The sequence below is a fragment of the Ictalurus punctatus genome, chromosome 12, assembly GCF_001660625.3.
Source record: "Ictalurus punctatus breed USDA103 chromosome 12, Coco_2.0, whole genome shotgun sequence".
Taxonomy (NCBI): Eukaryota; Metazoa; Chordata; class Actinopteri; order Siluriformes; family Ictaluridae; genus Ictalurus; species Ictalurus punctatus.
In genome coordinates, this window is record NC_030427.2 from 30,518,711 (window position 1) to 30,541,503 (window position 22,793).

The 22,793-nt window shown below is 39.8% G+C and overlaps 1 protein-coding gene across 29 annotated transcripts in view; it reads left to right on the top strand.

Moving 5' to 3' along the window:
* LOC108272815 (uncharacterized) overlaps positions 1-22,793 on the top strand; it is a 257,124-nt gene that overhangs the window by 9,685 nt on the left and 224,646 nt on the right. For 22 of the 29 annotated variants that reach the window (XM_053684750.1, XM_053684771.1, XM_053684765.1 and 19 more), the window contains exons 4-12: positions 1-57; positions 3,103-3,156; positions 3,397-5,166; positions 5,542-5,736; positions 6,122-6,295; positions 10,440-10,613; positions 11,629-11,802; positions 16,750-16,923; positions 19,727-19,843. The exon at positions 1-57 is cut by the window's left edge and continues 60 nt beyond it. In XM_053684750.1, coding sequence (XP_053540725.1) covers positions 1-57; positions 3,103-3,156; positions 3,397-5,166; positions 5,542-5,736; positions 6,122-6,295; positions 10,440-10,613; positions 11,629-11,802; positions 16,750-16,923; positions 19,727-19,843 — 2,889 coding nt within the window. The remainder of the gene's footprint in view (positions 58-3,102; positions 3,157-3,396; positions 5,167-5,541; positions 5,737-6,121; positions 6,296-10,439; positions 10,614-11,628; positions 11,803-16,749; positions 16,924-19,726; positions 19,844-22,793) is intronic. The other 7 variants (XM_053684770.1, XM_053684779.1, XM_053684753.1 and 4 more) reach the window with 6 other exon arrangements.

The window sequence follows — 22,793 nt, forward strand, 5'->3', positions numbered from 1 at the left end:
TGGGTCTATGGATCTTCCGCTGAACTTTAGAAATAGAGACTCCTCATCTGTACACAGGTAACATCCCATAATTCTCATAGTTAAAGTCCCTGCAGAGAGAAAGGCCGTGTTACACATTCTTTTATCCAGTCCAGGGTCATTAGCAGCATTCTGATATTTATCGCTTTATGCTAAATGTATCTTGATGTGACAATAAAAGAAATAGTAACGGCTAGGACTGCACGATTATGGCCAAAATGATAATCCTGATTATTTTTGCTCAGTATTGAGATCTCGATTATTTATCACGATTATTGATTGATTTTAGGGACAACATATTTTTATTGCACTTTCACATTTAAATAAACAGACCGCTGCTTTCACCTCCATGTTGTGCTACATTCCTGCTCGTGTACAAATCTTTGCATCAAATTAGACTGATGCTTAAAGTGCATCATCTTGCAGAAGCAAAATATAACTGAAATTGTACACAAAATATAGGATAAGTAAAAATAAAAATGCCATCAACCAAATGAAAATATTCATCAAATATAACGATATGCAACCAAATGAAAACAATTCAAGCGAATGCAGAAAAGGCAATAACAGTGTTTACAGGAGGAGAGACACATGACAGTTTCTTTTAGGAGCACTTATGAACCTAATTACAAACATTTAGGAGCACAGTTGAAGTTTTTTATTTTATTTTATTATTATTATTTTATTTTAGAGATGGTAACATTAATGTGCCACAATATAACACGCAAGTAGGCATGAGAAAACTTGAGCTGGTCAATTATGACGGAATTTAGAATCATAATGTGATTCATGACACGTTAATTTACCTTCTGATAAACTAAATGTAATATTTTCAGTTAATTTTACAGACTGTATGCAAAAAAACAACCGTTAACCTGTTCACCTTGTAAACAAATACAATAAACCTCAATGTTCAGTGTTTGAAGTCTGCTCCTCTTAAATATATTTAAAGCTGCACTATTAGACATTTCCACTGTCGTGGTTCTGGGCTGGAGTCAGTTCTCGAACCGCTCTGTGTGTATTGTGTAGATATCTGAATAATCTCATACAGGATGTGATTGGGTGAGTTCATTTACCCGTCAGATGCAAAGCGCTTTAGTTTAACGGTGTTCATCAGGGACGCTCCGATCGGGATTATTACAGCCGAAACCGATCCAGATACCAATCTTCTTTTGTTTAAGCTTTAATCAGGAGGTCTGTCATAAACAGTTAAATGTACGCTCTCTGCTCATGGGCACTGTTAACTGAATTAAAATAATAGCAATGAGAAATACTGTTGGTTAATTGATAAATAAACAAGCATAAAATATTTTTAAATATCTTAAACAATAGAGTGCTAATTAAGTAGACTAACACAAGCATGATCCATATTAGGAAAAAGGCTTTTCTAAGGAAATAGTGAACTAAACTTAATGTCAAATTAATATTAAATGCAACCCATAGTAATGAAACATTATTTAATTTCTCATTTTATTTATATTTTATGAAGTTATTATAATATGCATTTTTTATCTATATTTGTAGATGCATTTTGGACTTCCTGTAGTTTTTATCCCGATTGTATTATACAACTCCGAACAGGTCACTCGCACCGGTGCGAATAAATATTTATTCACAGTCGCACAAACTACTTCAGTCGCAGATGCGAGTGAAATGGTCGCACTGTAGAGCCCTGAGTTTATCTGCAAAGTTTTTTCCTGTTCAGCGTGATGAGGTTTAATGTTTCCAACAACCTCTGTAGTGCCATTTAGCATCATGATTTCCCCTCGTGCAAGCGCTGGAGCTCGAAGCGAAGCTGGCAGCTCGAAGGCTAAAATCCTAAAATCCGTGGCACTTTAGAAATGGAAGCTCATCGTCTGTACACAGGTATCCCATAGTTCTCATAGTTAAAGTCACACCAATGTCTGTGCTACACAATCATTAGCAGTTATTTTGATTTATATTTTAGTTTCTTGGTCTTTTGTGATACCACAGAACTTCATGAAGATCACAATGTTTTACAGGTAATGTCTTAAATGCTAAAGCAAGAAATGCTAATATAAGCAAAACAAACTACAGGAAACAATATGTAATGACACTAAAACTACTACTACTACTACTACTACTAATACTAATAATAATTATCATAATAAGAATTGTGAAAATAATATAATGTACATAAACACCAGACTATAAAATTTCATAAAACAGAAACAAGTATTCAACACTGATTCTAAAATGAACAGGAAGTCGAAAGTAACAACATTGTTGTTTCGTGCTAAAATCCAGGCACCATTGAGATCACGGTTACTTGGACGTGTCTCCATGAAGAGTGATGTGTCTGAGTATTTCTGTCAAATATAATAGAAAATGGAGACTCTTTATATGAACACAGGCACTGATTATTTACCATAAATCATATAACTGACATTACAGAGTTTATTAATAATAATAATCACAATCAGCATTTTCCTCAATTTAAACATCTCACCTCCCAAAATCATGTCAGTGGGTCTACTGATAACTAAATTGTCCCTACAGGTGACGACTGAATCTCATCCACAGTGTCGTATAATTCTGGATAGAGTTACAGATTTTTATACCTGTGAACCTTTCTAGCAGGTTTTAAAATAATGATCTGTATCTGCATCCATTCAGGACACATTATCTGTTCATTCTGAATGATGTCCTCATGTTCTGTTACAACCATAACGACCATATACAGTCCCCTCCACAAGTATTGGAACAGCGAGGCCAATTCTTTCAATTTCACTATACACTGAAGACATTTGGGTTGGAGATAAAAGATGAATGAGACAATAGATCAGAATTTCAGCTTTCATTTCCTGCATGATAAGGTGCCATGTTCTAAGTTATTTAACACATCTAGATATAAATAAAGATAAAATCTAGAAAACTTCAAATTAAAACGGACACATTTTTCTCCAGGTCCACAATGTTGGTGATGTTGTATTTAGCAGTGTGTTTTTATAAATATTTATGCCCTTACTACAATTATTTTAGTAAAATTAGGGCTAAATTTTAGACTACAGTATTAAAAGGATGAAAGTTATTGTCTTTAACAGCTACAGTTTTTATTCCCAGTGTTGTACAGAAGTCAGGAGACAGAAGAGAAAAGAACATCATCACAGCTACAGGGTAAGATCAAACCCAACAACATGACTGTGACACTGACGCGCTGGTATTATAAACATCTCTGCTGTTATTTCCTGCAGAGTGATTAGATTATAGAACACATACTGTAGAATAAGGCAAATACACAGTGAGAACATCATAAAGAACGGTTATCTGTGGTAACAGTCAGAAAAAAGTGTGATCTTAAACTCTAATAATTAGACCCCATGTCTCACCATGTCTTCCTTCTTCACCCTGTCACAGACACGACCCAGAACCTGCTGCTGTAAATGACTTCCAGAAAAAGTTCAGATTAAATCTGGTGAAGAAGTTTCAGTGTTTAAATGGAGTGATGATAAACCCGGAGAACCGAACACTCCTGAATGAGATCTACACAGAGCTCTACATCACAGAGGGAGACAGTGGAGACGTCAATAAAGAACATGAGGTGAGACAGATCGAGGCAGCATCCAGGAGAACAACAACAGAGGAAACACCAATCAAATGCAACGACATCTTTAAGCCCTTATCTGATCAAGACAAACCCATCAGAACTGTGCTGACAAAGGGAGTCGCTGGCATCGGAAAAACAGTTTCTGTGCAGAAGTTCATTCTGGACTGGGCTGAAGGGAAAGTAAATCAGGACGTCCAGCTCATGTTTCCACTTCCTTTCAGAGAGCTGAATTTGATGAAGGACCAGAAACTGAGTCTGATGGATCTCCTTCATGTCTGTTTTAAGGAGACAAAAGAAACAGAAATGTCCAGTTTGGAAAAGGTTCTGTTCATTTTTGACGGATTGGACGAGTGTCGTTTTCCTCTGGATTTCCAGAACACAGAGAGAGTGTGTGATGTAACTGAATCAGCATCAGTGCATGTGCTGCTGATAAACCTGATCAAAGGGAATCTGCTTCCCTCTGCTCTCATCTGGATCACCTCCCGACCAGCAGCAGCTGATCAAATCCCCTCTGAGTGTGTCCATCGAGTCACAGAGGTACGAGGGTTCAATGACCCACAGAAGGAGGAGTACTTCAGGAAGAGGATCAGTGATCAGAGCCTGGCCAATAACATCATCACACACCTGAAGTCATTAAGAAGCCTCTACATCATGTGCCACATCCCAGTCTTCTGCTGGATTTCAGCCACTGTTCTAGAGAGAATGTTGGATGAAGCAGAGAGTGGAGAGATGCCCAAGACTCTGACTCAAATGTACACACACTTCCTCATCATTCAGACAAACATCATAAGAGAAAAGTACTCGAAGAAGCAGGAGAGTGATGAAGAAATGCTTCTCAAACTGGGACGACTGGCTTTTCAGCAGCTGATGAAAGGCAACCTGATCTTCTATGAGGAAGACCTGAGAGAGTGTGGCATTGATGTGAGAGAAGCAGCAGTGTACTCAGGTGTGTGTACTCAGATCTTCAGAGAAGAGTTTGGGCTTCACCAGAGTAAAGTGTACAGCTTTGTTCATCTGAGCACTCAGGAGCATCTCGCAGCTCTGTATGTGCACCTGACATTCATGAAGAAAAAGAGAAATGTTCTTAAACGGAGTTGGTTCTTTAAGACAATTTCAGATGTCCACAAGAGTGCTGTACGTCAGGCCTTAAAGAGTGAGACTGGACATCTGGATCTTTTCCTCCGCTTTCTTCTGGGTCTCTCACTGGAGTCCAATCAGAAACTCTTACATGGCTTAGTAACACATACAGGAAGTAGCTCCCAGACAGGAAAGGGGGACACAGTACAGTACATCAAGGAGAAGATCAGTAGAGATACCCCTACAGAGAAATCCATCAATCTGTTCCACTGTCTGAATGAACTGGGGGACAATTCTCTAGTGGAGGAAATCCAACTCTACCTGAAATCTGGAACTCAAAGTGGACTCTCTTCTTCACAGTGGTCTGCTCTAGTGTTTGTGTTACTGACATCAGCAGAGGAGCTGGAGGAATTTGACCTGAGTAAATATATCTCTACAGATAAAATAAGAGATGAGATTCTTGTGAAGGTGATGCCTGTGATTGCAGCATCCAGAAGAGCAATGTAAGTAAATCTGAATAGAACTGGTCTACTGTTACAGTGTTAAGAGAACAAATCACATGTCTTAGCTGTTCAGATCAATCTAACTCTTCATGACACTTTAGACTCTTTCTTTTCTCCTATTAATAACATTTTAGATCAGACTCTTGCGTTCCCATTCGCTGTCCCGGATCTTATACTCCATGTTTATACAATGTGTGTGTGATGATGTACGCAGCTGAAAACTCCCACCAAGCCGAATCTGAACAGCTCTGACTGTGTGGGACTTTTGTCTAACTGATGTTTGTGCTTTTGAAACTGAGAAGTTGCAGTGAAAGCTTTGAGGACTTGTTTGATAATTTGCATTACTGTTAGTTCATTATGTATTATTTCCTTCAGTATCAGGTGTGATACAATTCAAAACAGTGGTTGGAGAGCTCTGGACTCAGTGCTCAGCTCAGAAACCTCCAATCTGAGAGAACTGCATCTGACTGTGGATACACTGGATCTGATTAAGAATAAACTAGGAGACTCAGAAGTGAAGCGTCTCTCTGCTCTACTGGAGAATCCTCAGTGTAAAGTAAAAAATCTGAGGTAAGATCATCTCTCTGAGAGACACAGTACTCACTAAAAGCTGCAGTTAATAGTTGTGTACAGTTCTGTTTTTTCAGTTAAATCAGTACAACATACAGAACAAATATATTAGTCATTAAACATATCACTTGTGCATTAAAGTAATAATTAAATGCACTTAGACATGTGTATAAAATACATTTATACAGAGATTTAAAAAACCCTGACTCGTTGCTTTTAACATGAACCAGCAATAGTTTTACACCATAATTGTTCAGTATTAATAATATCTTGTGATTGGACAAGAGAAGGGAGACAGTCCAACATAACACACATCATCTTTACAGTAAGTTTTAAACCAAGATGAAAATGTGTTGATGAAGAGTGTGTCATTGTGTCTCTGCAGGTTGGGTTATTGTGATATCTCAGGTGAAGGCTGTGCTGCTCTGACTTCAGCTCTGAGATCAAACCCCTCACACCTGAGAGAACTGGATCTGTCTGATAATAAACTAGGAGACTCGGGACTGAAGAGTCTCTCTGCTGTACTGGAGAATCCTCTCTGTAAACTGGAGATACTGTGGTAAGATCATCTCTCTGAGTGTCACATGACCTGCTCCTCAGTAAGACACATTCTCTAATAGTGAGACTGAAGCAGAGGTTTTAGGTTCATCATCAATGTCCTGAGGAGGAAGATTGTTTCTTTTCACTGCACACTGATGATCTGTCACAGAGTCTTTGGGTCAGATGTACGTATGTGAGAAGCTGCAGCACAAAACGTGACTTGATGCGACTGCAATGTGTCTAAAATTACTGTGAAATTTACTACAACACTGTAACTAATCACACAAACTGCAGCTCCGACACAAACTAAATACACTGTGTGTGATGCAGGGTTTAAATGCAGCAGGGAAACGGTGCAAATGATCTCAAAATATAGAATTTATCAATTAAAATGAGAAGTTAATGTTATAGAATTGAAAAGGTAAAAACAAAAAAATGGAACATTTGATTTTTAAATAAAAATGGAGTCACTATGAAGAGGGTTGCCAGATCTGCTATACAGAAGCAGCCCAATGGACTTCACTGTAAATTTATCAGTCTCATACTTACTTACTTTTTCCCTCTGGGGAACACAGACCACTGATGACCTTCCACCATCTTTCACAGTTCCAGTATTCTCAGATCCGTTTCAGTCATCATTCATACGTGGAAATAAATCTGATATGAATCGGATACGTGCATTTGTGTCTGCCATGTAATCAGACAGATCGGATATTCCCCTGACAATGCGAGTTGTACATCATTGAAAAAGCGACAGTGGCGAATGACGTCAACTCAGGTGGACACCAACCGCGAAAACACAACTCTCGACAAGGGTTCTCTTCTTTTTTCTCCGCTTAAGAGACCGGTGTTTTGCTGATCTTTAAATACGGTGTGGAAAACAAAAGCTTGTATTAGATTTTCGTCTGCGTCCATTGCAGCATTTTTAGTTCCTTTTCGGCCTAAGATTCAGGTGACGTCTACCTCGGGCTGTTTCACGAAGTGTATAGTGTAAATGCAGATATCGGACATGGGTCACTTTTAAAAGAAGATGTAAGACTTAAACACTGAGACTGTGTCTGAGTCCCGAACACTAATAGGAAGACTGTTCCATAACTGTGGGGCTCTATAAGAGAAAGCTCCTCCCCCTGCTGTAGCCTCCGCTATTCGAGGTACCGTCAGATAGCCTGCATCTTTTGATCTAAGTAGGCGTGGCGGATCACGTAAAACCAAAAGGTCGCTTAGATACTGTGGCACGAGACCGTTTAGTGCTTTATAGGTTAATAAAAGTATTTTATAATCAGTGCGAGATTTCACTGGGAGCCAATGCAGTGTGGATAAGATCGGGGTGATGTGTCGTATCTTCTAGTTCTAGTTAGGACTCTAGCAGCTGCATTCTGGACTAACTGGAGTTTGTTTATGCTCCTACTGGAACATCCAGACAGTAAGACATTACAGTAATCTAATCTAGAGGTGACGAATGCATGAACTAGTATTTCTGCATCATGTAGTGACAATATGTTTCTTATCTTAGAAATATCTCTGAGATGAAAGAAGACTATCCTAGTAATATTATCTACATGAGCATCAAATGATAGACTGGAGTCAATAATCACTCCAAGGTCTTTTACTGCTGCACATGATGAAACAGAAAGAACATCCAGAGTTACTGTGAGATCAGAAAGATTACTTCTAGCCAAACGCGGTCCTAGTACAAGTACTTCTGTCTTATCAGAGTTAAGTAAAAGGAAGTTAGCTAACATCCGGCATCTAATGTCCTTTACGCAATCTTCAACTTTACTAAGCTGCTGTCTGTCCTCTGGCTTCGCTGAAACACACAGCTGTGCATCATCAGCATAACAGTGGAAGCTAATTCCATGTTTAAGAATAATTTGACCTAGAGGAAGCATATATAAAGTAAAAAGCAGTGGGCCTAAAACAGAACCCTGTGGAACACCAAATTTAACCTCGGTATGGGTGGAGAAGTCTTCATTTACATCTAGGAACTGATAACGATCGGTCTAATGAGACCTGAGCCAGGAGAGGACTGTTCCCTTAATGCCAACAACATTTTCTAATCTATCAAGGAGAATAGTGTGATCTATAGTATCAAAAGCTGCACTAAGGTCGAGTAACACAAGCAGCGAGACACAACCCTGATCAGAGGTCAGTAGAAGGTCATTTACTACTTTAACCAGCGCTGTCTCTGTGCTATGATGAGGTCTAAATCCTGACTGATACACTTCATGAATGTTGTTCCGATGTAGGTACGAGCATAGCTGCTGTGCTACAACCTTTTCTAAAATCTTAGAGATGAAGGGGAGATGTGATATTGGTCTATAGCTGGACAATTGAGAGGGGTCAAGGTCAGGTTTTTTAATCAGGGGTTTAATAACTGATAATTTAAGTGATTTAGGTACACAGCCAGTGCTAAGGGGAGAATTGATTATATTTAAAAGCAGTTCAATTACTCCAGGACAAATCTGTTTAAAGAAACATGTAGGTAAAGGATCTAGTATACAAGTTGATGAATTTGCTGAAGAGATTAATGAAGCTAGTTCGGTCTCTCTAAGGGGAGTAAAACATTCTAAACATTGATCTGATATTGCTATATTATCATCTACAGGGTTAGTTATAATACTGTCTGGGTTTAATTTAATAGCCTGAATTTCACATCTAATATTTTCAACTTTACCACTGAAAAATTTCATGAAATCTTCACTGCTATGTAATGATTGAGTGTTTCTCTCTGTAGTGGTTTTATTCCTAGTTAGTTTTGCTACTGTGTTGAATAGGAATCTAGAATAGTTTTGTTATCTCCTATTAAGGTGGAGAGAGAGACTTTTCTAGCTTGGCTAAGAGATTGTCTATAGTTCAGTCGACTCTCCTTCCATGCTGTTTGAAATATCACCAGTTTGGTTTTGGTCATTTACGTTCTAATTGTCGAGTGGTCTGTTTTAAGGTTCGCGTTTGATCGTTATACCAGGGTGCTAGTTTTTTCTCTAATTTTCTTTTGAGTGGAGACACTCTATCCAGCGTGTAGCGGAGTGTTGACTCTAAGCGTTCAGTCTCCTGATCGAGTTCCCTGGGATCAGACGGTGATCCAAATCTAAGTGATGTCTCTGGGAGGTTGTTTATGACGCTCGGTGCAGTAGCTGATGTGAAAGTAGGTTTTACGCGGTAGTGAGGCGAGGTGGAAATATTATGATCAGTACGTATTATGAACGAGATAAGATAATGGTCTGAGACAACTTCAGACTGCGGAAAAATTACAATATTTTCTCTATTTAATCCGTCTGTTAGTATGAGGTTAAGAGTGTGACCGCCATTATGAGTAGGTCCAATTACGTTCTGATTATCCCCTACTGAATCTAAGATGGACACAACCGCTGTTCTCAGAGGGTCTTCTGGGTTATCAAAATGAATATTAAATTCACAGACGATTAATGCTTTATCTACAGACACAACCAGGTTTGAGAGAAAGTCTGCAAATTCACTAAGAAATTCAGTATATGGCCCTGGGGGTCTGTAAATAATAATTAGAGGAATTGACTTATTTTTTGTGGCTACATAAGTTATACTGGTATAAATAATTTTAAAAGAATTAAATTTATGACTAGGTTTGTGTGTGATGCCTAGATTTAGACTATGGATGAGACCAACACCTCCTCCTCTACCAGCTGAACGAGGCTGATGTACATAACTGTATCCAGGATTTATCATTATAATGGTTAAGGCTATGGGTTACTGATCAGAAGGTTGGGCCCTTGAGCAAGGCCCTTAACCCTATCTGCTCCAGGGGGCGCTGTATCATGCCTGACCCTGCGCTCTGACTCCAACTTCCTAACAAGCTGGAAATGTGAAGAAAAGAATTTGACTGTGCTGTAATGTATATGTGATAAATAAAGACTTCTTCTTATGTATAAATGTACACACACTCAGGAGCACGAGTAGAATACGAATGAACAGGATTTTCATGCACACCAAATTTCTTGTGTAAACGCTCGTACAAACGATTTACACACAAACCCGTTCATATCCAGTTTTATAAATGAGGCACATTGTTAATTATAATAAACAGATGATATTAAATCCTCATGTCATTCTGAATAATAAAATCCCACACATCATCTTTAAAGTAATGAAAATGTGTTGATGAAGAGTGTGTCATTGTGTCTCTGCAGGTTGTGGAGGTGTGATATCTCAGATGAAGGCTGTGCTGCTCTGACTTCAGCTCTGAGATCAAACCCCTCACACCTGAAAAAACTCTGTCTGTCTGAGAATAATCTAGGAGTCTCAGGAGTGAAGAGTCTCTCTGCTGTACTGGAGAATCCTCTCTGTAAACTGGAGATACTGGGGTAAGATCATCTCTCTCAGTCACATGACCTGCTCCTCAGTAAGACACATTCTCTAATAGTGAGACTGAAGCAGAGGTTTTAGGTTCATCATCAATGTCCTGAGGAGGAAGATTGTTTCTTTTCACTGCACACTGATGATCTGTCACAGAGTCTTTGGGTCAGATGTACGTATGTGAGAAGCTGCAGCACAAAACGTGACTTGATGCGACTGCAATGTGTCTAAAATTACTGTGAAATTTACTACAACACTGTAACTAATCACACAAACTGCAGCTCCGACACAAACTAAATACACTGTGTGTGATGCAGGGTGAAATTCTTAAAGAGGAAATTTTGTTCTGTTAGTGAGGATTCTTTCTGTACGTCTGTGTCTAGCTGCTATGAACCGGGTTGCCAGATCTGTGTTACAGAAGCATCCGAATAGACGAGCAGTATTAAACTTATGCAGTTTTCATCAGTAGTGAAAACGCACACATACTATGCACTAAAATACATTTAAAAATACGTCAGAACATTAAGTGTTTCATCATAAATAATGAGTGATTTTTAAAATGATTTCACTTTGATAATAAAACAGGGTCTAATGTTCTTCCAAGTCACTGGAATGTGTGTAAAATAACAGACAAACACATTCTGCATAAATAAAACAGTCAGACTTGTTCTAGTCAGTACTGAATAAAACATTTAAACATTCAGTATCTCTCTCTCTCTCTCTCTCTCTCTCTCTCCCTCCCTCCCTCACTCTCACACACACACACACACACTCACTCACTCACTCACTCACTCACTCACTCACTCACACTCACTCACTCACTCACTCACTCACTCACTCACTCACTCACACTCACTCACTCACTCACTCACTCACTCACTCACTCACACACTCACTCACTCACTCACTCACTCACTCACTCACTCACTCACACACACACACTCTCACACTCCTTTATACACAAAGTGTGTCTTGATGTTCATAAACTGAGAGAGTGAAGAGTGCGTCATTGTGTCTCTGTAGGTTGGAGGATTGTCGTGTCTCAGGTGAAGGCTGTGCTGCTCTGGCTTCAGCTCTGAGATCAAACCCCTCACACCTGAGAAAACTGGATCTGTCTAAGAATAAACTAGGAGACTCAGGAGTGAAGAGTCTCTCTGCTGGACTGGAGAATCCTCTCTGTAAACTGGAGATACTGTGGTAAGATCATCTCTTTGAGAGTCACATGACCTGCTCCTCAGTAAGACACATTCTCTAATAGTGAGACTGAAGCAGAGGTTTTAGGTTCATCATCAATGTCCTGAGGAGGAAGATTGTTTCTTTTCACTGCACACTGATGATCTGTCACAGAGTCTTTGGGTCAGATGTACGTATGTGAGAAGCTGCAGCACAAAACGTGACTTGATGCGACTGCAATGTGTCTAAAATTACTGTGAAATTTACTACAACACTGTAACTAATCACACAAACTGCAGCTCCGACACAAACTAAATACACTGTGTGTGATGCAGGGTTTAAATGCAGCAGGGAAACGGTGCAAATGATCTCAAAATATAGAGTTTATCAATTAAAATGAGAAGTTAATGTCATAGAACTTAAAAGGTAAAAAAAAATATGGAACATTTGATTTTTAAATAAAAATGGAGTCAGTATGAAAAGGGTTGCCAGATCTGCTTTACAGAATCAGCCCAATGGACTTCACTGTAAATTTATCAGTCTCATACTTACTTTTTTCCCTCTGGGGAACACAGACCACTGACGACCTTCCACCATCTTTCACAGTCCAGTATTCTCAGATCCGTTTCAGTCCTCATTCATACGTGGAAATAAATCTGATTTGAATCGTATATGTGCATTGCGGCTGCCATGTAATCAGACAGATCGGATATTCCCCTGACGATGCGAGTCGTACGTCATTGAAAAAGCGACAGTGGCGAATGACATCAACTCAGGTGGACACCAACCGCGAAAACACAACTCTCGACAAGGGCTCTCTTCTTTTTTCTCCGCTTAAGAGACCGGTGTTTTGCTGATCTTTAAATACGGTGTGGAAAACAAAAGCTTGTATTATATTTCCGTCTGCGTCCGTTGCAGCATTTTTAGTTCCTTTTCGGCCTAAGATTCAGGTGACGTCTACCTCGGGCTGTTTCAAGAAGTGTATAGTGTAAATGCAGATATCGGACATGGGTCACTTTTAAAAGAAGATGTAACGTGTCGTCAAGACCTGCAGAGTAAATGCAGCCAAAAGTCACTCTGGATAAAGGAGTCTGCTAAACGCTGTAAACATGTTAAAAATAAACAATTTAATCTCAACAGGATATTCCAGATATAAAATTACAGTAATCCATGCAAATTATAAGTTAAGGCAAAATTATTCAATTCAATTTTATGTATATAACGCTTTTTACAATAGACATTGTCTCAAAGCAGCTTTACAGAAATATATAAACACGGTACACAGATATTAAAAGTGCGAATTTATTCCAAGTGAACAAGCCGGTGGCAAGGAAAAACTCGCTAAGATGTTAGAGGAAGAAACCTTGAGTGGAACCAGACTCAGAAGGAACCCGTCCTCATCTGGGGAACAACAGATAGTGTGAAAAAGTTCATTATGGATTTATATGAAGTCTGTTTGGCCTTAGAAGCAGCCGTAGTCCCAGCAGTCTGGAATTGGAGTAGATGAGAGCTCCATCCAGAGGCAGGACATCTGAAACGGATCAGGCAGGTCCGGAGATCAGAGAGGATCAGGATCTCTAGTATCTCCATAAAATCGTGTGTGGCTCGACAGAAGCAGAGAGGGAGAGAAGAGATTATTAGGACTGTGCTTAGCGTAACAGAAAGTCTAGTCAGGGTAGGCTTGAGTAAACGAATACGTTTTAATCCTAGACTTAAACACTGAGACTGTGTCTGAGTCCCGAACACTTACAGGAAGACTGTTCCATAACTGTGGGGCTCTATAAGAGAAAGCTCTTCCCCCTGCTGTAGCCTCCGCTATTCGAGGTACCGTCAGATAGCCTGCATCTTTTGATCTAAGTAGGCGTGGAGGATCATAGAAAACCAAAAGGTCGCTTAGATACTGTGGCGCGAGACCGTTTAGTGATTTATAGGTTAATAAAAGGATTTTATAATCAATGTGAGATTTCACTGGGAGTCAATGCAGTGTGGATAAGATGGGGGTGATGTGTCGTATCTTCTGGTTCTAGTTAGGACTCTAGCAGCTGCATTCTGGACTAACTGGAGTTTGTTTATGCTCCTACTGGAACATCCAGACAGTAAGGCATTACAGTAATCTAGTCTAGAGGTGACGAAACATGAACTAATATTTCTGCATCATGTAGTGACAATATATTTCTTATCTTAGAAATATTTCTGAGATGAAAGAAGACTATCCTAGTAATATTATCTACATGAGCATCAAATGATAGACTGGAGTCAATAATCACTCCAAGGTCTTTAACTGCTGCACATGATGAAACAGAAAGACCATCCAGAGTTACTGTGAGATCAGAAAGATTACTTCTAGCCAAACGCGGTCCTAGTACAAGTTCTTCTGTCTTATCAGAGTTAAGTAAAAGGAAGTTAGTTAGCCTGCAGTGGACGTTCACCCTGTCCAGGGTGTACCCCGCCTTGTGCCCAATGCTCCCTGAGATAGGCTCCAGGCTCCCCGCGACCCTGAAAAGGAGTAAGCGGTAGAAGATGGATGGATGGAAGTTAGTTAGCATCCAACATCTAATGTCCTTTACACATTCTTCAACTTTACTAAGCTGCTGTCTGTCCTCTGGCTTCGCTGAAACACACAGCTGTGCATCATCAGCATAACAGTGGAAGCTAATTCCATGTTTAAGAATAATTTGACCTAGAGGAAGCATATATAAAGTAAAAAGCAGTGGGCCTAAAACAGAACCTGGTGGAACACCAAATTTAACCTCGGTCTGTGTGGAGAAGTCTCCATTTACATCTACAAACTGATACCGATCGGTCTAATGAGACCTGAGCCAGGAGAGGACTGTTCCCTTAATGCCAACAACATTTTCTAATCTATCAAGGAGAATAGTGTGATCTATAGTATCAAAAGCTGCACTAAGGTCGAGTAACACAAGCAGCGAGACACAACCCTGATCAGAGGTCAGTAGAAGGTCATTTACTACTTTAACCAGCGCTGTCTCTGTGCTATGATGAGGTCTAAATCCTGACTGATACACTTCATGAATGTTGTTCCGATGTAGGTACGAGCATAGCTGCTGTGCTACAACCTTTTCTAAGATCTTGGAGATGAAGGGGAGATGTGATATCGGTCTATAGCTGGACAGTTGAGAGGGGTCAAGGTCAGGTTTTTTAATCAGGGGTTTAATAACTGATAATTTAAGTGATTTAGGTACATAGCCAGTGCTAAGGGGAGAATTGATTATATTTAAAAGTGGTTCAATTACTCCAGGACAAATCTGTTTAAAGAAACATGTAGGTACAGGATCTAGTATACAAGTTGATGAATTTGCTGAAGAGATTAATGAAGCTAGTTCGGTCTCTCTAAGGGGAGTAAAACATTCTAAACATTGATCTGATATTGCTATATTATCATCTACAGGGTTAGTTATAATACTGTCTGGGTTTAATTTAATAGCCTGAATTTCACATCTAATATTTTCAACTTTACCACTGAAAAATTTCATGAAATCTTCACTGCTATGTGATGATTGAGTGTTTCTCTCTGTAGTGGTTTTATTCCTAGTTAGTTTTGCTACTGTGTTGAATAGGAATCTAGAATAGTTTTGTTATCTCCTATTAAGGTGGAGAGAGAGACTTTTCTAGCATCGCTAAGAGATTGTCTATAGTTCAGTCGACTCTCCTTCCATGCTGTTTGAAATATCACCAGTTTGGTTTTGGTCATTTACGTTCTAATTGTCGAGTGGTCTGTTTTAAGGTACGCGTTTGATCGTTATACCAGGGTGCTAGTTTTTTCTCTAATTTTCTTTTGAGTGGAGACACTCTATCCAGCGTGTAGCGGAGTGTTGACTCAGCGTTCAGTCTCCTGATCGAGTTCTATCGGATCAGACGGTGATCCAAATCTAAGTGATGTCTCTGGGAGGTTGTTTATGAAGCTCGGTGCGGTGCAGTAGCTGATGTGAAAGTAGGTTTTACGCGGTAGCGAGGCGAGGTGGAAATATTATGATCAATACGTATTATGAACGAGATAAGATAATGGTCTGAGACAACTTCAGACTGCGGAAAAATTACAATATTTTCTCTATTTAATCCGTCTGTTAGTATGAGGTCCAGAGTGTGACCGCCATTATGAGTAGGTCCGATTACATTCTGATTATCCCCTACTGAATCTAAGATGGACACAACCGCTGTTCTCAGAGGGTCTTCTGGGTTATCAAAATGAATATTAAAATCACAGACGATTAATGCTTTATCTACAGACACGACCAGGTCTGAGAGAAAGTCTGCAAATTCACTAAGAAATTCAGTATATGGCCCTGGGGGTCTGTAAATAATAATTAGAGGAATTGACTTATTTTTTGTGGCTACATAAGTTATACCGGTCTAAAGAATTTTAAAAGAATTAAATTTATGACTAGGTTTTTGTGTGACGCCTGGATTTAGAATATGGATGAGACCAACACCTCCTCCTCTACCAGCTGAACGAGGCTGATGTACATAACTGTATCCAGGATTTATCATTATAATGGTTAAGGCTATGGGTTACTGATCAGAACGTTGGGCCCTTCAGCAAGGCCCTTAACCCTATCTGCTCCAGGGGGCGCTGTACCATGTCTGATCCTGCGCTCTGACTCCAACTTCCTAACAAGCTGGGAAATGTGAAGAAAAGAATTTGACTGTGCTGTAATGTATATGTGAAAAATAAAGACTTCTTCTTATGTATAAATGTACACACACTCAGGAGCACGAGTAGAATACGAATGAACAGGATTTTCATGAACACCAAATTTCTTGTGTAAACGCTCGTACAAACGATTTACACACAAACCCGTTCATATCCAGTTTTATAAATGAGGCACATTGTTAATTAGAATAAACAGATGATATTAAATCCTCATGTCATTCTGAATAATAAAATCCCACACATCATCTTTAAAGTAATGAAAATGTGTTGATGAAGAGTGTGTCATTGTGTCTCTGCAGGTTGCGTGATTGTGATATCTCAGATGAAGGCTGTACTGCTCTGACTTCAGCTCTGAGATCAAACCCCTCACACCTGAGAAAACTGGATCTGTCTGAGAATAAACTAGGAGTCTCAGGAGCGAAGAGTGTCTCTGCTGTACTGGAGAATCCTCTCTGTAAACTGGAGATACTGTGGTAAGTTCATCTCTCTGAGAGTCACATGACCTGCTCCTCAGTAAGACACATTCTCTAATAGTGAGACTGAAGCAGAGGTTTTAGGTTCATCATCAATGTCCTGAGGAGGAAGATTGTTTCTTTTCACTGCACACTGATGATCTGTCACAGAGTCTTTGGGTCAGATGTACGTATGTGAGAAGCTGCAGCACAAAACGTGACTTGATGCGACTGCAATGTGTCTAAAATTACTGTGAAATTTACTACAACACTGTAACTAATCACACAAACTGCAGCTCAGACACAAACTAAATACACTGTGTGTGATGCAGGGTTTAAATGCAGCAGGGAAACGGTGCAAATGATCTCAAAATATAGAATTTATCAATTAAAATGAGAAGTTAATGTCAGAAGTTAACACGTCGATACAGTTTATGTGTAAAACATTCAATAAATCATTTTTAAATAAAATGGAGTCACTATGAAAAGGGTTGCCAGATCTGCTTTACAGAAGCAGTCCAGTGGACTTCACTGTAAATTTATCAGTCTCATACTTACTTACTTTTTTCCCTCTGGGGAACACAGACCACTGACGACCTTCCGCCATCTTTCACAGTTCCAGGATTCTCAGATCCGTTTCAGGCCTCATTCATACGTTTAAATAAATCTGATATGAATCGGATACGTGCATTTGTGTCTGCCATGTAATCAGACAGATCGGATATTCCCCTGACAATGCGAGTCGTACATCATTGAAAAAGCGACAGTGGCGAATGACGTCAACTCAGGTGGACACCAACCGCGAAAACACAACTCTCGACAAGGGCTCTCTTCTTTTTTCTCCGCTTAAGAGACCGGTGTTTTGCTGATCTTTAAATACGGTGTGGAAAACAAAAGCTTGTATTATATTTTCGTCTGCGTCCGTTGCAGCATTTTTAGTTCCTTTTCGGCCTAAGATTCAGGTGACGTCTACCTCGGGCTGTTTCACGAAGTGTATAGTGTAAATGCAGATATCGGATATGGGTCACTTTTAAAAGAAGATGTAAGCGGGTCGTCAAGACCTGCAGAGTAAATGCAGCCAAAAGTCACTCTGGATGAAGGAGTCTGCTAAACGCTGTAAACATGTTAAAAATAAACAGTTTAAACTCAACAGGATATTCCAGATATAAAATTACAGTAATCCATGCAAATTATAAGTTAAGGCAAAATTATTCAATTCAATTTTATTTATATAACGCTTTTCACAATAGACATTGTCTCAAAGCAGCTTTACAGAAATATATAAACACGGTTTACAGATAATAAAACTGTATAAAAACTCGCTAAGATGTTAAGAGGAAGAAACCTTGAGAGGAACCCGACTCAGAAGGAACCCGTCCTCATCTGGGGAACAACAGATAGTGTGAAAAAGTTCATTATGGATTTATATGAAGTCTGTTTGGCCTTAGAAGCAGCCGTAGTCCCAGCAGTCTGGAATTGGAGTAGATGAGAGCTCCATCCAGAGGCAGGACATCCGAAACGGATCAGGCAGGTCCGGAGAGCAGAGAGGATCAGGATCTCTAGTATCTCCATAAAATCGTGTGTGGCTCGACAGAAGGAGAGAGGGAGAGAAGAGATTATTAGGACTGTGCTTAGCGTAACAGAAAGTCTAGTCAGGGTAGGCTTGAGTAAACAAATACGTTTTAATCCTAGACTTAAACACTGAGACTGTGTCTGAGTCCCGAACACTAATAGGAAGACTGTTCCATAACTGTGGGGCTCTATAAGAGAAAGCTCCTCCCCCTGCTGTAGCCTTCACTATTCGAGGTACCGTCAGATAGCCTGCATCTTTTGATCTAAGTAGGTGTGGCAGATCATAGAAAACCAAAAGGTCGCTTACATACTGTGGCGCGAGACCGTTTAGTGATTTATAGGTTAATAAAAGTATTTTATTTATATTTTAAATTATTCATTTTCATGTGATTCATATTCATGTGATTCATTTAGCTTTTCCCTTCTCCCTTCCCTTTCCCAAATATTTCATTGAGAAGAAGAAGAAAAAAAACACCCCCGCTAGCCGGCTTATCATGGCTACTCAATAACTGTCGCTGGTTATATAAATATTATAAAACCCAAGAACAGGCACAAAAATTTAAGTGGGAAGTGTCTGTAACTCCATAAAGTATACAATAAAAGGATGCCATTTATAAAATAAATAAATCATCTTTAAGTTAGGAGCGTATACAACACCTGTCTTTGCATCAGAGTACCAGCAACTATAATATATCTACCGTTCGCATCAGCGATAACGTTAGTGGACGAAAACTGTAACCTTTTGTCAATTAAAATAGCGACCCCTCCTACTTTCAAATTAAAGTTTGAGTGGAAGACGTTTCAAATATGTAAAAACCTTAGATCTCTTGACAAGAATACCTCTGACGTTCCAACAAATAAACATTAAAGGTGTGCCTGTCCCAGCCGGAGTGGGAACACTGATTCTAAAATGAATAGAAAGTACAAAGTAACATTGTATAAACAATATTGTTTTGTGCTAAAATCCTGGCACCCCTGAGATCACGGTTACTTTATTGTGTCTCCATGAAAAACAATGTGTCTGAGTGTTCATGCTTCGAGGCAGTTACGTTCTCACTCACAAACTCCCTGCTCTGTATGCTACTACCTCTGCTGCTGCTGTCCAGTGTGTGAGGAGAGGTAGAGGTCATAACGAATATTAAACAGAAATATCACGACATACCATATGATACAAATTCTCTCACTGTATTTTATATCCTGATTATTGAGACACTGAAATTGTGTCTCATGTCCTCTCTATAATGTTGTACAGTAAACTACAGAGAAGGAGACCAGACTCCCCAGAACCCAGCTGTGTCTCCATGATGAGTGATGCGTCTATGGAGCCTCCTGGGAACTTTAGAAATAGAGACTCCTCATCTGTACACAGGTAACATCCCATAATTCTCATAGTTAAAGTCAGAGTAATGTCTGTGCTACACAATCATTAGCAACTATTTTTTATTTATATTAGAGTAACTTGGTCTTTAGTGATACTACAGAACTTTCAGTGAATGCTTTAGATGAAATATTGTAAACATTTATGAAGGTCAAAATGTCTTACAGGTAATGTCTTAAATGCCAAAGCAAGAAATGATAATATAAGCAAAATAAACTATAGGAAATAATATGCAATGACACTAATACTACTACTACTGCTAATAACAATAGTTATAATAATTAAACATTGAGCTTTTCTAATAGGAAATAACAATTCTTAAACTAATGTAATTCTTGAGTGGAGTTTTGTCAGAACTCCAGCCTGGCCTGAATGGCAGTAGTCCATCTTGGAAGCTCTTCATTCCGGTTCCGGTGACAGGGTACGCTGGCGTGTTTTGCTGCCACTCCTGTTACCGTTTGGTTTGTTTTCATTTGTTATTTTAAGCCATATTTATTTATTTTTTAAATAACTGCGAGTTTTTTAAGTTAGATTGTTTTTAGTGCCGTTACGATTGCGATGTGGTGATGCCATTTTATATATTCTGGACTGTAGTTTTTATTTCTGTGATCCACCTGGAGTAACCTGCAGTGTGTAACTCTGAATCAACGCCTCGGGTTCAGCTGCGTGTGAGGACTGTGCGACTTTGTGCTCGCAGTGCGCTACGGAGTTTCAATCGCTCTGGCCTTGCGAGTGTGCACTCACCGACCATGGCGCTAAGGTACACTTCACGCCAGCTTCTGAATTTCAAACAGAAATCTTATTGCCTAGCCAAAGTCTCTTAGAATCTCTGTCGAGATGCTGGATTGCTACGTCCTAAGCGATATATCCATCGGGGCTTGAGGCGCGGTCTTGCTGTGTCATCCTCTCCTAACATCTGTGTCCCTATCTGTCGACGTAAGACCAACAAACTGCTCCGTACTGGTGTTGATCACAGCAATTTCATATCGGTTCCCCGTGTGGAGATTAAACCACTATCGTCTCCGCTTCAGAGCCTGGCTTATGCCGCATTATTCAATACACGGTCTGTGAATAACAAGGCGCTGCTTTTATCGGATTTTCTTACAGATAAAAAGCTGGACTTGTTGTTCTTAACTGAAACCTGGCATAAAGAAAATGATGGGCTCCTGTTTAACCAGATCACTCCAGCGGGCTTTGGAGTATTAGACCTCCCGAGGTTATCTGGCAGAGGCGGAGGCATTATTGTGGTTTACACCCTGAAGTTCAACATAAGCTCTGTGTCTGTTCCCCAGTTTTCATCATTTGAATGCCAGGTCTTGAGTGTTTCCGCTCCTGTATCCACCATCATCGCTACAGTCTATAAACCACCTAAGGCCAAGGCACATGCAGCTTTTATGTCAGAGTTTGTGGACTTCCTATCGATGTTGAGTTTGACAGAATTCTAATTGTGGGAGACTTCAACATTCATGTGGACCAGAGTGACTCTGTGGCGGTTAAAGAATTCCTGTCGTTAATTGATTGTTTTAGCTTCACACAGTTTGTAACTGCCCCTACTCATAACAAGGGTCCCACGCTGGATCTTGTGATTGCTAACGGTTCATTTGTATCGCAGTTTTCATCTATTGACATTGGACTGTCTATCGTGCTCTACTGGAGACTGAAAGATCCTTTTACTTCTCTCAGGCTATTGTAAATAATCAAAATAATCCCAGACACTTGTTCCAAACCATAAACAGATTGCTTCAAGTTAATGCTGTTACCACCCTGCCTGTCTCTCAGCAGCTCTGTGATTCTTTTCTACAGTTTTTTAATTCTAAGATTGTCAATGTTCGCAAAGTAACTTCACTCCTTCGTCCATCTGGGTTCACTGGTGTTCCTTTCACTCATTTCTCACTGCTTAATTCTGAGGCTCTCACTAGGGAGGTATCCAGCACGAAATCAACCACTTGCTTGCTGGATCCATTTCCTACGAATCTATTTAAATCGTGCTTCGCTGTTTGGTGCTCTACCATCCTCAGCATTCTAAATGAATCACTGGAGACTGGGGTCGTTCCAGCAGTGCTAAAGACTGCTGCTGTTACACCTCTACCAAAGAAAGAAAATGTTTCTGTGGATGATTTTAACAGTTTCCATCCCATCTCAAATCTTCCGCTTTTGGCAAAAATACTTGATCGTGTTGTTGCCTCTCAACTCTGTAATCATCTTACAACCAATAACCTCTTTGAACCCCTGCAGTCAGGTTTTTGTAAATTTCACAGCACTGAAACGGCGTTGGTCAAAGTTACCAATGACTTGTTGATGGCCTCTGATTCTGGAGCTACCTCACTTCTTATTCTTCTTGACCTTAGAGCCGCCTTCGATCCTGTGGATCATGGTATTTTGCTTACCCACCTTGAAAGTGTTTTTGTTGTGTCCGGGACAGTTTTAAACTGGTTTAAATCCTATTTTACTGACCGTTCCCAGTTTATTTCTATGGGTGGTTACAGGTCTGACACTAGCTCTGTGCTCACTGGTGTTCCTCAGGGTTCGGTTCTCGGCCCTCTACTCTTCAATATTTCTCCATCTCCACTTGGGCATCTGCTGTGATCGCTCGGCCTCCATTATCACTTTTATGCTGACGATACCCAAATCTACATTCACTCTAAATCTGGTGAAAATACTGACGCTTGTTATCTTTGATTGTATTTCTGAGATAAAAACATAGATGAATAATAACTTTCTGTGCCTGTACAGCGGGAAAACTGGGGTTATGCTTATAGGTTCCCATCATCAAATTCTCAAAGCGGCTCCACTGTCTCTGTTTGTTGATGGCTCTGTTCTAGAGACCCGAAGTAAAATGAGGAACCTTGGTGTAATTTTCTAAAACCGCAATTAACAAATTGCAATATGTTCAAAACTCTGCCGCCCGGATCCTGACGGGAACCAGGAAATGTGACCATAT